The sequence below is a fragment of the Hyperolius riggenbachi genome, chromosome 6 (genome assembly GCF_040937935.1).
Source record: "Hyperolius riggenbachi isolate aHypRig1 chromosome 6, aHypRig1.pri, whole genome shotgun sequence".
Classification (NCBI taxonomy): domain Eukaryota; kingdom Metazoa; phylum Chordata; class Amphibia; order Anura; family Hyperoliidae; genus Hyperolius; species Hyperolius riggenbachi.
Genome location: NC_090651.1, coordinates 36,349,059 through 36,367,772, shown reverse-complemented (window position 1 = coordinate 36,367,772; position 18,714 = coordinate 36,349,059). Strand labels below are relative to the sequence as shown.

Sequence of the window (18,714 nt, the reverse complement as noted above, 5' to 3'; positions counted from 1 at the left end):
TGGGTTGTGGCTTTCATTCTTGTTTTTAACTCATTTAAAACAATGTGATCAAGTTGGAAATTTTGATTGTTTTCAGCTGAGGTTTTTTTTTCTTAGAGTGTGAAGTAGTGTGAGGTAAGTTTTAATTAAAGGAATAACTAGGTGAAAATAATGAGATAAACATGTGTATGTACTATACCAAGCATACATATAACTAGACTGTGTTCCTTTTTTGATTTTGTTTCTGCCTGAAAGAGTTAACATCCAGGTATGCAAGGGACCCCTGGTTAATGAATGAGATAGGGACTGTAGGTTCTTACTTAACCTAAATACTCTTAAATTGGAACACTGTGCTATCTATGTCCCGTGTACCTCCCCTGTGCCTTCAATGTCCCACTCTGTGCCACCTCTGTCCCCGTTCCCTCAGCCTGAGGCTGGTTTCACACTTTTTTTTCCGTAGATTCTTTTAAAAATTGATTTTCTCAAAAACTATAAGGTCTATTTGAAAAATTTTTTTCACTTGTTCCCATTTTCAATCCATTTGTAATGGCGGATAGTTTGTAAGTCTGGACTACCTGTATTTTATTGGTAAACTCCCCTAGTTCCAAATGTTAGCAACCCAACTAAACAATGTATGTTCAATAAAGCTTTATGGGCAACTAGATTGTTATGGATAGACTGTTAACCTTTCTTGATCTTGCCGATTTAGTTCCTTATGCAGTACGTGGATTTCAAGGATCAACGGAAAGCCAACTGACCAGCCAGATGATTGCTGATTGCTCACCTTAATCAGATAATATCTCATATTATAATAGGCCTGATACAATTCACTTTTTTCTCCAAAGTTTTCTCCTAGGTGATATTTTTACATTTAATCAATAAAATGCCTTTTAACCTCCTTGCCGGTTATCCCGAACACAGTTCGGGGTAACCTGCGCAGGAGGATTTCTCAGGCCCCGCTGGGCTGATTTGCATAATTTTTTTTTCCTACACGCAGCTAGCACTTTGCTAGCTGCGTGTAGTACGCGATCGCCGCCGCTCGCCGCCGATTCGCCGCTACCCGCCGCGCCGAGCCGCCCCCCCCCCGCCCCAGACCCCTGCGCAGCCTGGCCAATCAGTGCCAGGCAGCGCTAAGGGGCGGATCGGGATTCCCTCTGACGTCACGACGTCCATGACGTCGGTGACGTCATCCCGCCCGGGCGCCATGGCGACCGGGGAAGCCCTGCAGGAAATCCCGTTCTCAACGGGATTCCCTGCATACTCTCATCGCCGAAGGCGATCGGAGTGGGTGGGGAGATGCCGCCGCTCAGCGGCTATCATGTAGCGAGCCCTGGGCTCGCTACATGATTTAAAAAAAAAAAAAAATTTTTAAAAGTGCAGCGCTGCCTCCTTGCCGGATTTTTTATAACGGCAAGGAGGTTAAGACACCAGCAAGCAAGAAAATATTCAAAATCATTTTTATAGTACTTTTTCACCGGCTTTTTGGTACTTTTTCAATTGCAGAGCTGAAAAGTTATTTAAAACAGGAGATGAAAAATTATCCCCTAGGAGAAAACTTAGAACAAAAAGAGAATTGGATCGATCCCATTATCTCTTTTGGAAAGGGCAGTACTTTTTTCCTATACCATGTCTTTATGGTTATTTGTCCTACATATATGGCCTAACCTGCCTAAAGAGTACCTAAATTATACAAGTTTGCAGTAAACCTAATAAGTTGCCCAGATATAGTAAATCACGCATAATAAAGTGTGATTTTCTCACCCCCAAGGTCCATATTCCACATATGGCCCATATACAATTAATTTTTTTCCCCTTCGTTTTCTCCTGCAAGATAATTTTTTGTCTTATTCAAAATAACTTTTCAGCACTTTGCAACAGAAAAAGTACCAAAAAGTAGGCGAAAAAGTACTATCAAAATTATTTTTATAACTCTATGCCCCATGTCCTGCTCCCAGCCCACAACCACTGTTAAAAGAAATGTGATCAAATCCAGGCAGGCAGACAAGACATTTGAAATAAGAATTATAGCAAACAGACATGATAAGACAGGCTGCAGCTGTTCTGCTGTGTCTCCTCTCTCCTACACACTGTGAAAAGAGATGTCATTTGATCCAGGCAGGCAGAGGGCAGGGAAGGGAGGGGCAGGGGAGGGCACTAGGCTGCAGGGGAAGACACAATGCTGAAGGTGTACGTGCAAGGCATCAGCATGAGGAGAAAGATATAGGCACTATTACAGATATAACTATGAGTCTGTTCTATCCACTACGATGTACCAGATGTAAACTTTATATGTTCATCTAACTGTACACAGTGTGTAGAATACATACATATGTATTGCCATTCAAAACTTTTTTTTTTGGCTGGAGATTGTCTTTAACCTGTTGCCGACGGGCTGACGCCAATGGGCGTGTCCGCGACGTAGGCTCCAGGACCACCTAACGCCAATTGGCGTCAAGTCCTGGGGCTCTGTTTTGCAGGAGGTCGCGCACAGGCTGTGCACGCATCTCCTGCTCGGGGGCGGAGCTCCATCCCCTCTTCAATCTCCGAGCGGCTGTTGCCACTCGGGAGACTGTTAGATGATGCTTCGCCGTCTTCACACATAGTACAGCGCTGCGATCAGCAGCAGCGCTGTACTGGGGACAGCCGTGTGACACGGATGTCCCCCTAGGGGAGAAGAGAGCGATCGGCTCTCATAGGCAGAAGCCTATGACAGCTGATCGCAGAATTGGCTGGCTGCAGGGAGGGGAATATGAGAGAAATAAAAAAGGTACAGTTTGTTTCAAAAAGTGACAGATAAATATTTATTAAAAAAAACAAACAAACACCTGGGGGGCGATCAGACCCCACCAACAAAGAGCTCGCGTCTATTTAAAAAGGGCGCCTGGTGTAGCCCATATATGCCAAATTCGGATACAAAAAGGGCGCCTGGTGTAGCCCATACACCAACTTTGGCTACAAAGGGCTCCTGGTGTAGCCCATATACCAACTGCAGCTACAAAAGGCGCCTGGTGTAGCCCATATATTCCAAATTCGGCTACAAAGAGCGTCCTGTGTAGCCCATATATTTCAAATTCGGCTACAAAGGGCGCCTGTTGTAGCCCATATATGCCAAATTAGGCTACAAAGGGCTCCTGGTGTAGCCCATATATGCCAGATTAGGCTACAAAGGGCGTCCGGTGTAGCCCATATATTTCAAATTCGGCTACAAAGGGCACCTGGTGTAGGCCATATATGCCAAATTAGGCTACAAAGGGCACCTGGTGTAGCCCATATATGCCATATAGTTTTAGTTTATAAAAAGGATGTTTTAGGCAAAATTTGTTGGGCTATAAAAGGGCTCTAGATATAGCTGAGAAAAGTGATTACTATGACCTAACTTCTCCCTACTCTCACACAGAACCCTCCCATGATGGTGCCTAACCCTAACCCCTCCCGGTGGTGCCTAAGACTCCCCAGGTGGTGCCTAACCCTAAGACTCCCTAGGTGGTGCCTAACCCCAAGACCCCTCCTTGGTGGTGCCTAACCCTAAGACTCCCCTGGTGGTGCCTAACCCTAAGACTCCTCTGGTGGTGCCTAACCCCAAGACCCCCCCAGGTGGTGCCTAACCCTAAGACTCCCCAGGTGGTGCCTAACCCTAAGACTCCCCCAGTGGTGCCTAACCCTAAGACTCCCCTGGTGGTGCCTAACCCTAAGACTCCCCTGGTGGTGCCTAACCCCAAGAACCCCCAGGTGGTGCCTAACCCTAAGATTCCCCTGGTGGTGCCTAACCTTAAGACTCCCCAGGTGGTGCCTAACCTTAAGACCCCCCAGGTGGTGCCTAACCCTAAACCCCCCTAGTGGTGCCTAACCCTAAGACTCCCCTGGTGGTGCCTTACCCTAAACCCCCCTAGTGGTGCCTAACCCTTAGACCCCCCCCCCCCCCCGCTTGTGATGTCTAATCCTAACCCCCCTGCACCCCAAATCAAAAATCTTGGCTATAAAAGGGTACCCTTTTGTAGCAGAATTAAAAACCTTGTAGCTGAAAACCCTGTAGCTGAATGAAAAATATGGACTACAAGGGGGCACCCTTTAGTAGCAGAATCAAAAACCTTGTAGTCAAAAAAAATATGGGCTACAAAGGGGTGCCCTACTGTAGCCGAAAACCTTGTAGCCCCCAAAAATATGGGCTACAAAGGGGGCGCCCTACTGTAGCCGAAATAAAATATAGGCTACAAAGGGGCGCCCGCTTGTAGCCTATATCAAAACTCGGGGGCCCTTTTCACCACCTTGTAGCCCATATTTGCAGAAGTAACATTGATGTCTATGGAGGCGCCCTTTTCATACAGGCAGCTCAGGCGCCCTTTTCAACGGATCCCGAGAGCTCTGTTGGTGGAGGGAAAAGGGGGGGGGGGGGAATCCCTCGTGTGCTGTGTTGTGCAGCCCTGCAGCTTGGCCTTAAAGCTGCAGTGGCCATTTTAGTTAAAATTGTCCTAGTCTTTAGGGGGGTTTACCACTGTGGTCCTCAAGTGGTTAATTAATTTAATGCACCATAATATGTTCGGTTGTACCACACTGAAAACAACAACTTTCCAACTTGATAAATATTTTACTTTCCAATCCAAAAAGAGACCCAATGAAATGTGTCAATGGATGGCATGATTTTTTATTTTATTTTTGTAGACCTAAATGGAAAGGGATGGAAATAAATGTCTGGTATGTACTGGATGAAGGATGGAACAAGAGCTAGTAGCCTGTAGGCTTGGCCACCATGATGATGCTGCAGGTATTGATATCACAAGAGGATGATTCTTATCAACCATTTAGAACAAGGACCCTTACCAGACATGGCTTCAGAGGAACGGTGTTTGACTGGGTGTTTTGTGTTACAGCTAGGGGGGGCAATGCTTAGGGGAACTCATGGAGAGGCATGTGATCTGTACGGTCCGCTGATAGATTTGTAAGGCTCTGATTTGCTGGTAATGATCATGGGTTCAATTAGGAAGTCATCACAGCAAATCAGACCCTTACAAATCTATCAGCTGATCAAACTGGTCACATGCCTCTCCCCGAGTTCTCCTAAGCAATGCCATTTCTAGTTACAGCACTTTGTGCACCACCTATTCAGGATTGAGTATTAGAGACTAGAAGGTGTTCTAGAAGTGTATGGAAAAGACAAACTGATAATTGACATGATTACTTTACATGTAAATGGAAAACGTATTGATCTCGCTGTTTTACTGATTTTAGGCCTAGGACCCACTTGCTTTGCAAGCATTTTGCATTTCGGAAACCTCCACTTGATTAGTTATCAAACAGAGGCGCCAGAGTAGAGTAAAACATGTTAAAAATAGTTTAACGGTAGTGGTGGACATACCTCTCCAAATAGACTCGAACAGCCAATAACAAGTTTAAAAATTATTTAATCAAACACTCCAAAAACGCAATGCGTTTCACAGGCATTCACCTTCTTCATCAGGCAATCAATAGGAGTAACTGTCAGTAACTTTCACCCGGCAAAAGTGCCTCCTCACATGAATGAGAATTGTGGCAAAATTGTTGCAAAAGGTTTTGCTGCCATTTTGAAAAATTGCAGCGATTGTACAGCGATTCTCATTCAAGTGAATGAGAGAAAGTTGTTCAAGATGCAAACGCTATGCAAAATGCCGCAAGTGGGTCCCAGGCCTTAAGCTATTTCCCACGGCATGATGGATCAGGGATCTCCGCCAACGAACAATCGTTCCCCCTATCCATCTGGCCGAATTTGCAAACGTTGTTGGCAACTGCTGTAACAAACGATCGTCTAAACCAGAGGTGTCAAACTCAAATTCAAAGTGGGCTGGAATTGAACACTGCAAGTCGGGGGGCAACCTCAATGTCCAGTGGCCTGCCTCCCTCCCTTATGAAGTTCCCTGGTTTCTAATGGCCCCCCTCCAAAACCTATTTATTTCCCTGGTGGCTAGTGACCCCCACCATCCCCTACACAGTTCCCTAGTATTTAGTACTTTCTCCCTACCTCCACATATGGTTTCCTTGGTATTCTAGGGCTTCACCTTCAATATAGCTTCCTTGTTGGTTTAGGCCAAACATAATGCAAACTGGGGAAACCACTTGGGTGCCAAATGTTATGGCTCTGAGGGCCAGATTTGGTCTGTGGGCCGGTGTTTGACATGTATGGTCTAAACGATCGTTTTCACTGATCAGGGAAAATTAGAGCGCAAGTCAATGGGGATCAGAACAATCTTCAGCGATATGATCCAAAATGGTGGTCATTTAAAGCAAACTATCGCCGCGCGTGGCCTGCGTGGTGAAACATCGTCTAACAAATTTTTGTTAAACTATGTTATGCGATATCATAAAAAATACAGTTTGCTTTGAAAAAATAGTCTGAAAAAAATCGCATCATGGGTATAGAACTTAAGATTGCTTTAAGGTGATCTCTGACTGGTTGCCTAAGTGTATTGTGCTTTTTTTTATTCCTTTTTGTACGCCTCACTAATCAAGTCCAGAATAGATGTGTGATATATTTTTAGATGTAAATTAAAGGGGTAACAGTAGCAAAAATGACCGTTTAAGCAGTGGTGTCCTGTTTCTTGGGAATTCGTTAAAATGTCTCCAGTGTTAGATTATAAGTCAAAAAATGGTAACTGTCTGGGAAAAGATGTCCTTCACAGGCATGAAGATGAATTATGATGCACAAATTGGCTGCTCTTAGGATCATAAAAATAATAGTAAATAAACAATAGAAAAAAAACAAAAGTACAATTGGGGGCACCCTCGGAAGACACAAAAACAATAATAAGTTAAAAGTGAATAGAAACATAGCTGAAGATCAATCACTTGTCCTGAGTATGCCACAAAAATGAAATGGTAGGAAACAACAGTAGGGGAATTATCAAGATAAGTTATTAGAAAAATACAAAAACAATGTTTTATTAAATTATCCCTTATTAATCCTAACAAAACATATAATATAAAATCCCATTTTATAATATATTATATGTTTTGTAAGGATTATTAAAGGGGCACTATGGCGGAAAATTGTAAAATTTTAAATACAGTATGTGCAAACATAGACAAATAAGAAGTACGTTTTTTTCCAGAGTAAAATGAGCCATAAATACTTTTCTCCTATGTTGCTGTCACTTACGGTAGGTAATAGAAATCGGCCAGAAGTGACAGGTTTTGGACTAGTCCTTGTCTTCATGGGGGATTCTCAAGGCTTTTATTCTTTATAAAGATATTCCCTAAAAATAATCCCCCATGAAGAGATGGACCAGTCCAAAACCTGTCGCTTCTGTCAGATTTCTACTACCTACTGTAAGAGACAGCAACATAGGAGAAAAGTAATTTATGTCTCATTTTACTCTGGTAAAAACGTACTTCTTATTTGTCTATGTTTGCGCACATATTACATTTTATATTTTTTTGCCATATTGCCCCTTTAAGGGATAATTTAATAAATCATTTTCGTATTTTTCTAATAACTCTTGTAAATCCAATTTTTTGAGGGGAGGGAGTTATGGGGGCCCCAGCTTAAGATTGCCCTGGGAGGCCTTAAACTGGCCCTGTTGCTAACTGAAGGGTTCTCAGGGAGTAGGACTTGGGGTCAGAGGTCATCCACACACAAACATTAAATAACATTATTAATCATTAAATAAATGCAAAGTAAGCGAGGCACGAACTGCATGTTGGATGGTGAAATTTTGGCTGCTTTGTTTTCTTTTCAAACACTGCTGTATCTTCACTTCCTGTACTATCTATGTTCGTTTGTTTGGTTTTTCTTTTGTTTTGCTACTTATTTAACTTTTTCGGCATTTCCACAGGCTAAAGGAGTCATCAGAAAAATAATGGAGGCAGCCATTTTAACGGGGAACCCAGTGAAATAAGTCAACGCTTTATACTTATAAATTAAGTAACCAGCAAACTGATAAGACTTCAGAGGGTACAAAATGGCTTGTCTGAAGTTAAAGCGCACAAAATGGCTCCATTCGTGTACCACAGAATTCAAAATGGCCGCCTCCACTGTAATGAGATGACAATGCGCACTTTGGCCTGTATAGTAGTAATAAATAGCACATCATTCCTCATACAAGCAAAATAAGTTAGCATTCTAGTAATTACACACTGTATACTGTGCTAAAAAAAAACAATAATAATAATAATAACTAAAAAGGGGGCTTGGCCCAGATCTAGACATTCAGGATCTTGTAAACAAATTAGCATAGTTTAGCCTAAACATCTGCAGTTACTCTCTATAGGTGCCGTGGAAGGACAGCTGTGCTTAGCACCATATGAAAGAAGACAGGGAATTAAATGCTATTATTTACAGGGCGGGGGAGGGAGGGAAAATTCCGTTTCCTCAGTACGGATTCAGCCGTGAGGTAAACACAAAGGTGGAACGAGGCAATCCGGACAGGCCAGCTCCGGAAGACGACATTTTAATGCTGAATTGTGGGACCACCGGCAGCAAGTACCTGAAACAACAAACACAGATAATCCCAATAAATAGACAGAAATTGAGACGCAAATAATACCCAAGTTCATGCAGCAGCCTGACAATGGACCAGTGGAATCCTGCCCATAATTCTTTGCATTTCATTGACTATTCCTAAAGAAGCAGAAAATTCATCTACCATGCAAATCTGCACTGATACAGATACAAGAGACAGAAATTCAGCCAGTTAAACGTCGTTATGTCAGTTAACTAGTTGACAACTGAGGGTTTTTCCCCTTAAAGCGGATACGAAATGAAAAACTAACTATAACAAGTAACTTGTCTATATATCTTATCTAAAGTTTAGATAGTTTACACAGCAAATCTAGCTGCAAACAGCTTCAATAGAATATGATTATTTCTTCCTGTGATACAATGACAGAAGCCATGTTGTTTGTAAAAATTACACACAGACAAGCTTATCTGCATCTTCAGCACTCAGCCTGTGAAAAAAATGAATCCCCCCTCCTCCTCCCCACTGCCTCTGTTCTGGCTAGTAATACCTCCCACTCCTCCTGCCCAGACTGAGCTCCCATGAGCCCTAGCTACTGTCTGAAAATGCCAAGGCTCTCTGAAAATCTGTAGGCGAGGCTTGTTTAGTTTATAGGGAATTAGAGTATTAAAACAAAAACAAAAAAGTATTTGGCTTGGGGAATGCCCTATAAACAATAGGAAAGGAACACAATTATGCAATGAGTAAAAGGTCATCTCAGATCCACTTTAAGGACCAGAGCAATTTTCACCTTTCAGTGCACCTCCCTTTCATTTGCCAATAACTTTATCATTATTTATCGCAACAAAATGATCTTGTATCTTGTTTTTTCACCACCAATTTGGCTTTCTTTGGGTGGTACATTATGCTAAGAAGATGTTATTCTAAATGCATTTTAATGCGAATAATAAGAAAAAAAAATTAAAAAAATTCATTATATCCCAGTTTTCATCCATTATAGTTTAAAAATAATACAAGCTACCGTAATTAAAACCCACACATTTTATTTGCTCATTTGTCCTGGTTATTAAAATGTTTAAAATATTTCCCTAGTATAATGTATGGCGCCAATATTTTATTTGGAACTAAAGGTGCATTTTTTCAATTTTGCGTCCATCACTAATTACAACCATAATTTCATAAATAACATTAATATACCGTTTTGCCATACATATTAAAAAAGTTCAGTCCCTAAGGTAACAATTGATGTATTTTTTATACAAGCATATAATTTATTTAGGTAACTATGGGAGAGTGTGGGAGGTAAGGGGTCAATTCTAAATGTATGTGTGGGTCTTTTTATTAAAATAGTAATTTTACACCTACATACCTCGGTCCACACTGCACAAGAGAAGCGCCGGTATACATACCTTCCCCACCAAACACTAGCTCCCATACCTACACCTAAACACTAACCTCTCCCATACCTACAACTAAACACTACCCTTCTCTATACCTACACCTAACACTACCCTCCTCTATACCTACACCTAACCCTACCCCCCCCCCTTACCTACACTTAACACTAACCTCCCCCATACCTACACCTGACACTCCCCTCCCCTATACCTACACCTGTCACTCCCCTCCCCTATACCTACACCTAACACTACCCTCCACTATACCTACACCTAGCACTAACCTCCCTTATACCTACACCTAACACTAACCTCCCCCATATCTACACCTAACACTACCCTCCCATATACCTACACCTGACACTAACCTCCCCTATACCTACACCTAACACTCCCCTCCCCTATACCTACACCTAACACTACCCTCCCCTATACCGACACCTAACACTACCCTCCCCTATACCTACACCTAACACTAAACTCCCCTATACCTACACCTAACACTTCCCTCCCCTATACCTACACCTACCACTAACCTCCCCTATACCTACAACTAACACTAACCTCCCCCATACCTACACCTAACACTACCCCCATATCCAAAACCTAACACTACCCTCCTACATACCTATACCTGACACTAACCTCCCCTATACCTACACCTAAAACTACCCTCCCGTATACCTACACCTAACACTAACCTCCCCTATACCTACATACCTCGGCCCACACTGCACAAGAAAAGCTCCAGTATACATACCTCCCTCCCCCAACACTACCACCCATACCTACACCTAAACACTAACCTCTCACATACCTACACCTTACACTACCCTCCCCAATATCTACACCTAACACTACCCTCCCATATATCTACACCTGACACTAACCTCTTCTATACCTACAACTAACACTAACCTCCCCATATCCAAAACTTAACACTACCCTCCCATATACCTACACCTGACACTAACCTCTCCTATACCTACACCTAACACTACCCTCCCCCATACCTACACCTAACACTACCCTCCACCATACCTACACCTAACACTACCCTCCCCCATACCTACACCTAACACTACCCTCCCCCAAACCTACACCTAACACTACCCTCCCTCATACCTACACCTAACACTAACCTCCCCCATATCTACACCTAACACTACCCTCCCCTATACCTACACCTGGCACTAACCTCTCCTATACCTACACCTAAACACTACCCTCCCCCATACCTACACCTAACACTACCCTCCCCCATACCTACACCTAACACTACCCTCCCCCATACCTACACCTAATACTACCCTCCCCATACCTACACCTAACACTACCCTCCCCCATACCTACACCTAACACTACCCTCCCTCATACCTACACCTAACACTAACCTCCCCCATATCTACACCTAATACTACCCTCCCCTATACCTACACCTGACACTAACCTCTCCTATACCTACACCTAAACACTACCCTTCCCTATACCTACACCTAAACACTCCCCTCCCCTATACCTACACCTAACACTACCCTCCCCTATACCTACACCTGACACTAACCTCTCCGATACCTACACCTAACACTAACCTCCCCATATCCAAAACTTAACACTACCCTCCTATATACCTACACCTGACACTAACCTCTCCTATACCTACACCTAACACTACCCTCCTCCATACCTACACCTAACACTAACCTCCCCTATACCTACACCTAACACTAAACTCCCTTATACCTACACCTAACACTTCCCTCCCCTATACCTACACCTACCACTAACCTCCCCTATACCTACAACTAACACTAACCTCCCCTATACCTACACCTAACACTACCCTCTTCTATACCTACACCTAACACTACCCTCCCCTATACCTACACCTAACACTACCCTCCCCTATCCCTACACCTAACACTTCCCTCCCCCATACCTACACCTAACTCTACCCTCCCCTATACATACACCTAACACTAACCTCCCCTATACCTACACCTACCACTAACCTCCCCTATACCTACAACTAACACTAACCTCCCCTATACCTACACCTAACACTACCCTCTTCTATACCTACACCTAACACTACCCTCCCCTATACCTACACCTAACTCTACCCTCCCCTATACCTACACCTAACACTAACCTCCCCTATACCTACACCTAACACTACCCTCTCCTATACCTACACCTAACACTAACCTCCCCTATACCAACACCTAACACTACCCTACCCCATACCTACACCTAACATTAACCTCCCCCATACTTACATTTAACACTTACCTCCCCTATACCTACACCTAACACTAACTTCACCCATACCTACGCCTAACACTACCCTCCATGACCTATGCCTAACAATAACATGCTTCCCACATGTACCTAACACTATCACCCTTACTATTACACCTAAACAGAGCAGGATCCTCCGTTTGAATCTCGGAAGTCTTTGGAAGCACTCGGGCTCCTGAAGACGGGTGGCTCTGTACTGCGCGAGTGCGAGAGAGACAGGGCAACTCACACGTTCGCAGTATGAAGCAGCCTGTCTTCAGAACCCAGAGTGCTTCTGAAGACTCCCGAAGGCAGCCCAACGCGGAAGAGAGCAGTCTATGACCCATGGGTCATAGACTGCTAATGGGAGAGCCAGCGGGGGAACACAGGACCAGGAGGAGACCAGAAGGCTCTATAGGACCCAGAGCCCTCCCTTTTCTTAGCTGAGTATCTGGGGGGTTTTTTTTGTGTGTGTGTGTTTTTTTTTTCCCTTCAGACTCCCTTTAAAGGATACATCCAGGCAAATAAAAAAAAACAAAAATCCCCTTAACCTGAGGTTTACTCCAGCCCCTGGCAGCCGTCCTGTGCCTGTCCTGTGGAGTGCAGAAGAAGCCAACCTGGCGAGGTCAGCAGTGGAGGCAGGGTCGGGCCGAGGCATAGGCTGGAGAGGCTCCAGCCTCAGGGCGCAGTGTAGGAGGGGCGCACAATTCATTCAGCTGTCATTCCTAATTGTGTTTGAAGCAGAAAGAAATAAGAAAAGGGGATACATAGCAGTGACTGCAAGCCAGATAACTAGATATTAAGGTGTTGGGGAGGTTGTGGGCCCTGTGGCACCTCTTAGTCTAATAGCAATCAGTGTATGACAGCTAAGGTGGGAGGGATGGAGGGGCGCACTTTGGTGTCTCAGCCTTGGGTGCTGGAGGACCTTGTCCCGCCTCTGAGTGGAGGAGAACGGGAGCCACCGGAGCTGCAGCGAGGGCACAAGACGGCTGCCAGAGGCTGGAGGAAGCCCCAGGTAAGTGGATTTTTGTTTTTTTTATTTGCCTAGACGTATCCTTTAAGCCAGCTATGCGATAGTAGTTTCCCCTAGAGATCACTCTAGTAACCAGGCTACTACTGGGATCCAGGCTAACTAGAACCATCTGGAATGCAGAATGTAGCAGATAACTGCGTCCCATTAGCCCTGCGTGACGTACGGCTCTGGCCCAGACATCCCCGATGTGGGTGAGTCTACAGAAAAGTATGATGTAGATTATAAGAGTGGATAGCGCTGCGCTGCTCTACGCTGTGCGGGGAAAGCAGGCATGTGTTTCCAGGCCGAGCTGCTCACAAGGAGTTTGTCAGCTTTCCTGAGAATTTCTGGGAGATTATATAAACATATGTTCAAAGGAGGCTGAGAAGTGATTCTGGAAACACCTCATTTATCCTCCTTGATCAGCCACTGTCAGGCACCTGGCACGAGATCTGCACATCCCCACCGCGGATAGGTAGGCTGTAACTGCTTAAAGCGGACCTGAACTCAGAACTTCCTCTCTGCTGTAAAAGATAAGCAACAGCATAATAACCTTTAAAGAAAAAAAACATTTCTCTTTTACAGCTGATACAAATCCTGCAGTAAATCTGTAGTGTGTCTACTTCCTGCTTTCATGGAAGCCGACATAGGGTTAACATCCTGCGTTAGCTGCTGTGCCGAGGCTGCTGTTAATGCTGAGCTGACACAGTTGAGCGATCAAATGACAGTTGTGATTAGTCACAGATGAAGGGGAATTAGGCTAAACACTCTAAATACATACATGGTGGACTTCTCTCTCTTTTTCTTATGTCCTGTGCAAGAGTTCAGGTCCACTTTAAAGGGAGACTACACATAGAATATACTGCATAAACTGGCATTGAGGGGTAACCGTAGGCAAAGCAGGTCATTTGGGCGCGATCACGGCTTGAAGAAATGGGTGCAGCCATAGACACACATGTTGAATCAGGAAATCATTGCGATGCGGATTCGCACTCGGTGGAAATGGGACCTTTCGTATTGCGAAAATTCACTTTAGTACTGAAAGTAATGCAATTTCATTGGAATAGTTTCCATTGAAAGCGTTTCTTGTAGTCCGTTCTGGAGTGAAAAAAAAAAAATCTGACAGCTTGTTGTAGATTTTCACACCACGTATCCATTTCCCATGTAATGATTGTCAATAATGTTAGACACTTGCAAATTTTTGCATACAAATTTTCGGCTCATTTTTTTTTTTTTTGCACTTTTTCTAATATTTGCAATTCTGCGTTTTGTGATTTTTCCCATCCGATTTGTTATATTGATATATTATATTTTTTTTTTTGTGAATTGTTGCCTTTTAATTTTCCATGCATATCACTAAGTTAATTTACATGAATTTGCCTGTAATTATCTTTTTTTTGGAATGCGAAAAATTTGCATTTCCACTGACTTGCATTGTGTGCGATTCGCATGACCATTTCAAATAAAGCATTCAGGTAGGCCTTTTTTTCTGCAGTAAATTCAGATAAAAAAATTGGCACGCAACGCATGTCAAATGCAATAGGCTTCCATTAGATATGCAGCAAATGTGAACAAGCAAGAACAGAGAATGCACACAAATTCTGTCGAGTGAAGAGAGCCTTTAGTGCTTCCTTTTGAGACTTATTTCTAAAGAGGAGTCGTGACAAATCTGCCTTAGTGATTTTTAAGGCCAGTTTTACACGGTTTTTGCTTTGTGGTGGGCATGATCCTGTCGCATCCTACCAAAGTGCAAAAAATTACAATAACAATGACAATAACATTTTATCAAACGTTTGATAAGTTACCTTATGGGTAAAATCTAATTTTGAATTCACCAAGGTGTTATATATTTATCGAATGTTTTATCGATAAAACATTCAATAAATCTATAACACCTTAGTGAATTCAAAATGAGATTTTACCCATGAGATAAATTATCAAACGTTCGATAAAGTGTTTGATAAAGCTTAGTGAATTGAGACCTATAGGTACTTAAAGCGGATCCAAAATGAAAAACGAACTATTGCAAGTAACTTGTCTATATATCTTATCTAAAGTTTAGATGGTTTACACAGTACATCTAGCTGCAAACAGCTTCAACAGTATATGATTATTTCTTCCTGTGATACAATCAAAGCAGCCATATTCCACCTGTCATCATTACACAGGCTAGCTGCTCTGCATCTTCAACCCTCAGCCTGTGAAAACTCCACTCCCCTATCCTCCTCTTGCCGCTGAAATCTTGTGCATGCTTCAGCAAAAGCCTCCTCCTCCTCATGCTGAGCTCCCATGAGCACTTGCAGCATAAGACTCAGAATGCCTAGGCGTTGGAGGAGCTGGGGACGTGGATACATTCATTTACATGCAATTAGGTAATAAATAAAATTAAAATAAAGCATTTGGGGGGGGAAGGGGGGGGGGAAAGAATGGCCAATAAACTGTATGTGAGGGCTCCAAAAATAACACGGTGCCGACTTTTGAGAAAGTCTCGGATTTCTGGGATGTTAATGTGATAATGGCTGAAACGGATTTGTGAGGTATCATCTACGTGTTGTATTTACATCTCATACTCTCCTTGGGAGGTCTGGGAAATGGGGGGGGGGGGGATGACTTAGGGGGATGTCTTTTTGGGGGGAAGGGGCTAACAGACTCTTGTTGGGCTTGTGTCAACTGTTCCGGCTATTCCAACGACAGTTTTTCTGATTATGGTTCTGTTTAACTTGGTACTTTATCTAGCTTTTGTTTTTAGAGATTGTTACGCCTCCATCTGTTATTATACTTCTATAGAAAAATGTGATTGGGGATACTTAAAGAGAGTCTGAAGCGAGAATAAATCTCGCTTCAGACCTCATAAATAGCAGGGGCATGTGTGCCCCTGCTAAAACGCCGCTATAGCGCGGCTTAACGGGGGTCCCTTCACCCCCAAATCCCCCTCGATACACCGGGGGAGCGCTTCCTGGTTGGGGCAGGGCTAACCGCCGCAGCCCTGCCCCACGCGCGTCTGTCAGCGCGTATCTCCGCCTCTCCCCCGCCCCTCTCAGTCTTCCTTCACTGAGAGGGGCGGGGGAGAGGCGGCGATGCGCCGCTGACAGACGCGACTGGAGGCAGGGCTGCAGCCGTTAGCCCTGCCTCCAGGAAGAGACAGCCAGCGACTTTTTCTACGACACACTTTTGCGGGGGGTGGGTTGGGGGTGAAGGGACCCCCGTTTAGCCGCGGGATAGCGGCGTTTTAGCAGGGGCACACGTGCCCCTGCTATTTATGAGCTCTGAAGCGAGATTTATTCTCGCTTCAGAGTCTCTTTAACATGCTTTGTCTCACAGATTTGTCTTCATACAATTGTATGAACATTATTATTATCATATCTTCTCTGCTACTTAAAGCAAGGTTCTATGTCTTTATCTCTACTTTTGTCATCCTCAAAAAAATTATTTGTACCCAAAATAACCTATATGTAATGGGTAGAAAAATGAAGGCAGCAGAAGTTTGTCTCGGATCCACTTTAAAGAACAAGCGACACCCTGTTAGGCTTGGTGGTGTATTCTCCACAGTCAGCATGCAACGCATGAGCTGGCGTGGAGGAGGTACACACACTAGCACCAGGAAACAGGCTATCCCTAGTATAGTGGAGGGGAGGACTGACTGCAATAGGAGATTGTGGCGCACAGAGCCGGTGCAGATCTGACAGCCACAAACAATGCTTTCGTTATAACGTCTCAGCGCAAAGTAGCGCTGAGCGCACAAACCAGAACTGAGGAGATCAGGACAGGTAGACAGAATGAACGCTTGCTAGCTAGCGGCTACTTAGCGACAGCAAGCGTCCAAAACCAGACAGACTGGAATGAGGCAGCCAATGCGATGCGGCGATGGCGTGCCTCACAAAGACAGGACAGGACAGTCAGAAAATAGCAGGATTAAGATAGATGAACGTAACACAGATAAATATACAATAAGTATGTTTTCCTAGCGTATTACAATTACAGCTATCAATGAAACTATTTGTAACTTCTGACTAACATATGTATATATCGGCAATGAACCGATATATGACATAAGCAGGAACGCTGACTAGGACTGGAGTAATACAGGGGACAGGACTCAGAAGGATTCGCTATCTCTTCGCAGAGATGAACGCAATCCACAAACGGTAACAGAACAGGATTCAGAAGGATTCGTTATCTCTTCGCAGAGATGAACGCAATCCACAAACAGTAACAGAACAGGATTCAGAAGGATTCGTTATCTCTTCGCAGAGATGAACGCAATCCACAAACAGAACCAGGAGCAGGGTAACTACCTCAGCACGGGTGGTCACGGTGCGCGCAACCTACCAAAACGTGCTGGAAAGCTGACTAACTGCACACAGGATATAAACAGTTCGTGTACGTATACATCAGCGACACTGATGTATTAACGTAACACAAATACAAGGAAAATAATAAACGTGCTGGTATGCATATATATTGGCAATGAACCAATATATGATGCAAAGACCAGCAAAGTATCTTTATAACAAGAAACACGATCGGGGGCTAAAGCGACAGCAAGACAGGCTTAAGCTGAAGCTATGAAAACCCAAGGAAACCCTGCAGGAAGCAGATCTTTATACTGAGGTCATCCAATGGGAGCAAACATGCAGATTCCCACACAGGTGAATGATAATCAGTCACAAGCTGACAGCAGGGAAAGACAGACAAAGCTATGCAGCTTGCATGGAAATAGATCAGAACTGCCTGAGCTGCAGCACTACTACTTCCAGTAATAGCTGCTGCAGCAGCGATCATTACAGTACCCCCGCCTTTAAAAGCGGATTCCAGACGCTTTTCAAAACTGAAATTCCCAACAAAACAGTCTGACTGATAATTCATGATGACCGGGACAGCCCGGCAAGACCGAATTCCAGAATCAGTCCCCACAAGACTGGACCCATCAGAACCAGAACCTACAGAACCATGCCCATCAGTACTACAAGCCCCAGTGTGACACCCATCAGAACCATGATTTCCAGAAGAAAGCCCTCCGAAACTCCCTGAGCGATACCCACCGCCTTCCAGGAACTGTTCAGAAACGCCAAAGCCTTTGCAATGCCCACCGGTACTGTCTTTACCAACACAAAACCCACTGTTGAACCAGTCCAAGGCACCAGGACAAGTTTTCTCAGAGACCTCCCAGAACACCTTGAAGCTCCAAAGAGATCCCCATAGGTCAGAATGCCCCTTAGGCTCACATGGAGAACCATCAAGAACCCCTATGGAACCTAGGGCAATTCCCGAGTCAGGGCCACAAGGACAAACATCAATATCAGGGCTTTCAGGGACCAGAACCATCTCTGGGCATGCAGGCAGACTGGCAATATCAGAACGTGTTCCCACTAAGGAAGCATCAGAGCACGCTAACACCTTAGACACACTTGGGCATTCTGGCACACAAAGAACATCTGGGCACACCGGCACAAGAGAAACCTCTGGGCATGTCAAGGAACTGTGAGCCTCAGGGTCAGCCAAGACAGGACCAAAACCAGGACTGGCCAAAAAAAAATCATCATGACTAAACTTCGCAACTACTGGACTTTTACACGAGAATGCTGGATCAGACTTAGATGTCGCTGATTCCAGCAAAGTC

General features: G+C 44.1%; 1 protein-coding gene across 6 annotated transcripts in view; it reads right to left on the bottom strand.

Moving 5' to 3' along the window:
• TTLL7 (tubulin tyrosine ligase like 7) overlaps window positions 1–18,714 on the bottom strand; it is a 314,533-nt gene that overhangs the window by 36,690 nt on the left and 259,129 nt on the right. For 3 of the 6 annotated variants that reach the window (XM_068239145.1, XM_068239148.1, XM_068239150.1), the window contains one exon: window positions 7,410–8,432. The exons of 1 other annotated variant lie outside the window; for it this stretch is intronic. In XM_068239145.1, coding sequence (XP_068095246.1) covers window positions 8,318–8,432 — 115 coding nt within the window. In that variant the 3' untranslated portion in view covers window positions 7,410–8,317. Of the gene's footprint in view, window positions 1–7,409; window positions 8,433–18,714 lie in introns of those variants that run through there. 2 more of the 6 variants (XM_068239147.1, XM_068239146.1) reach the window with 1 other exon arrangement.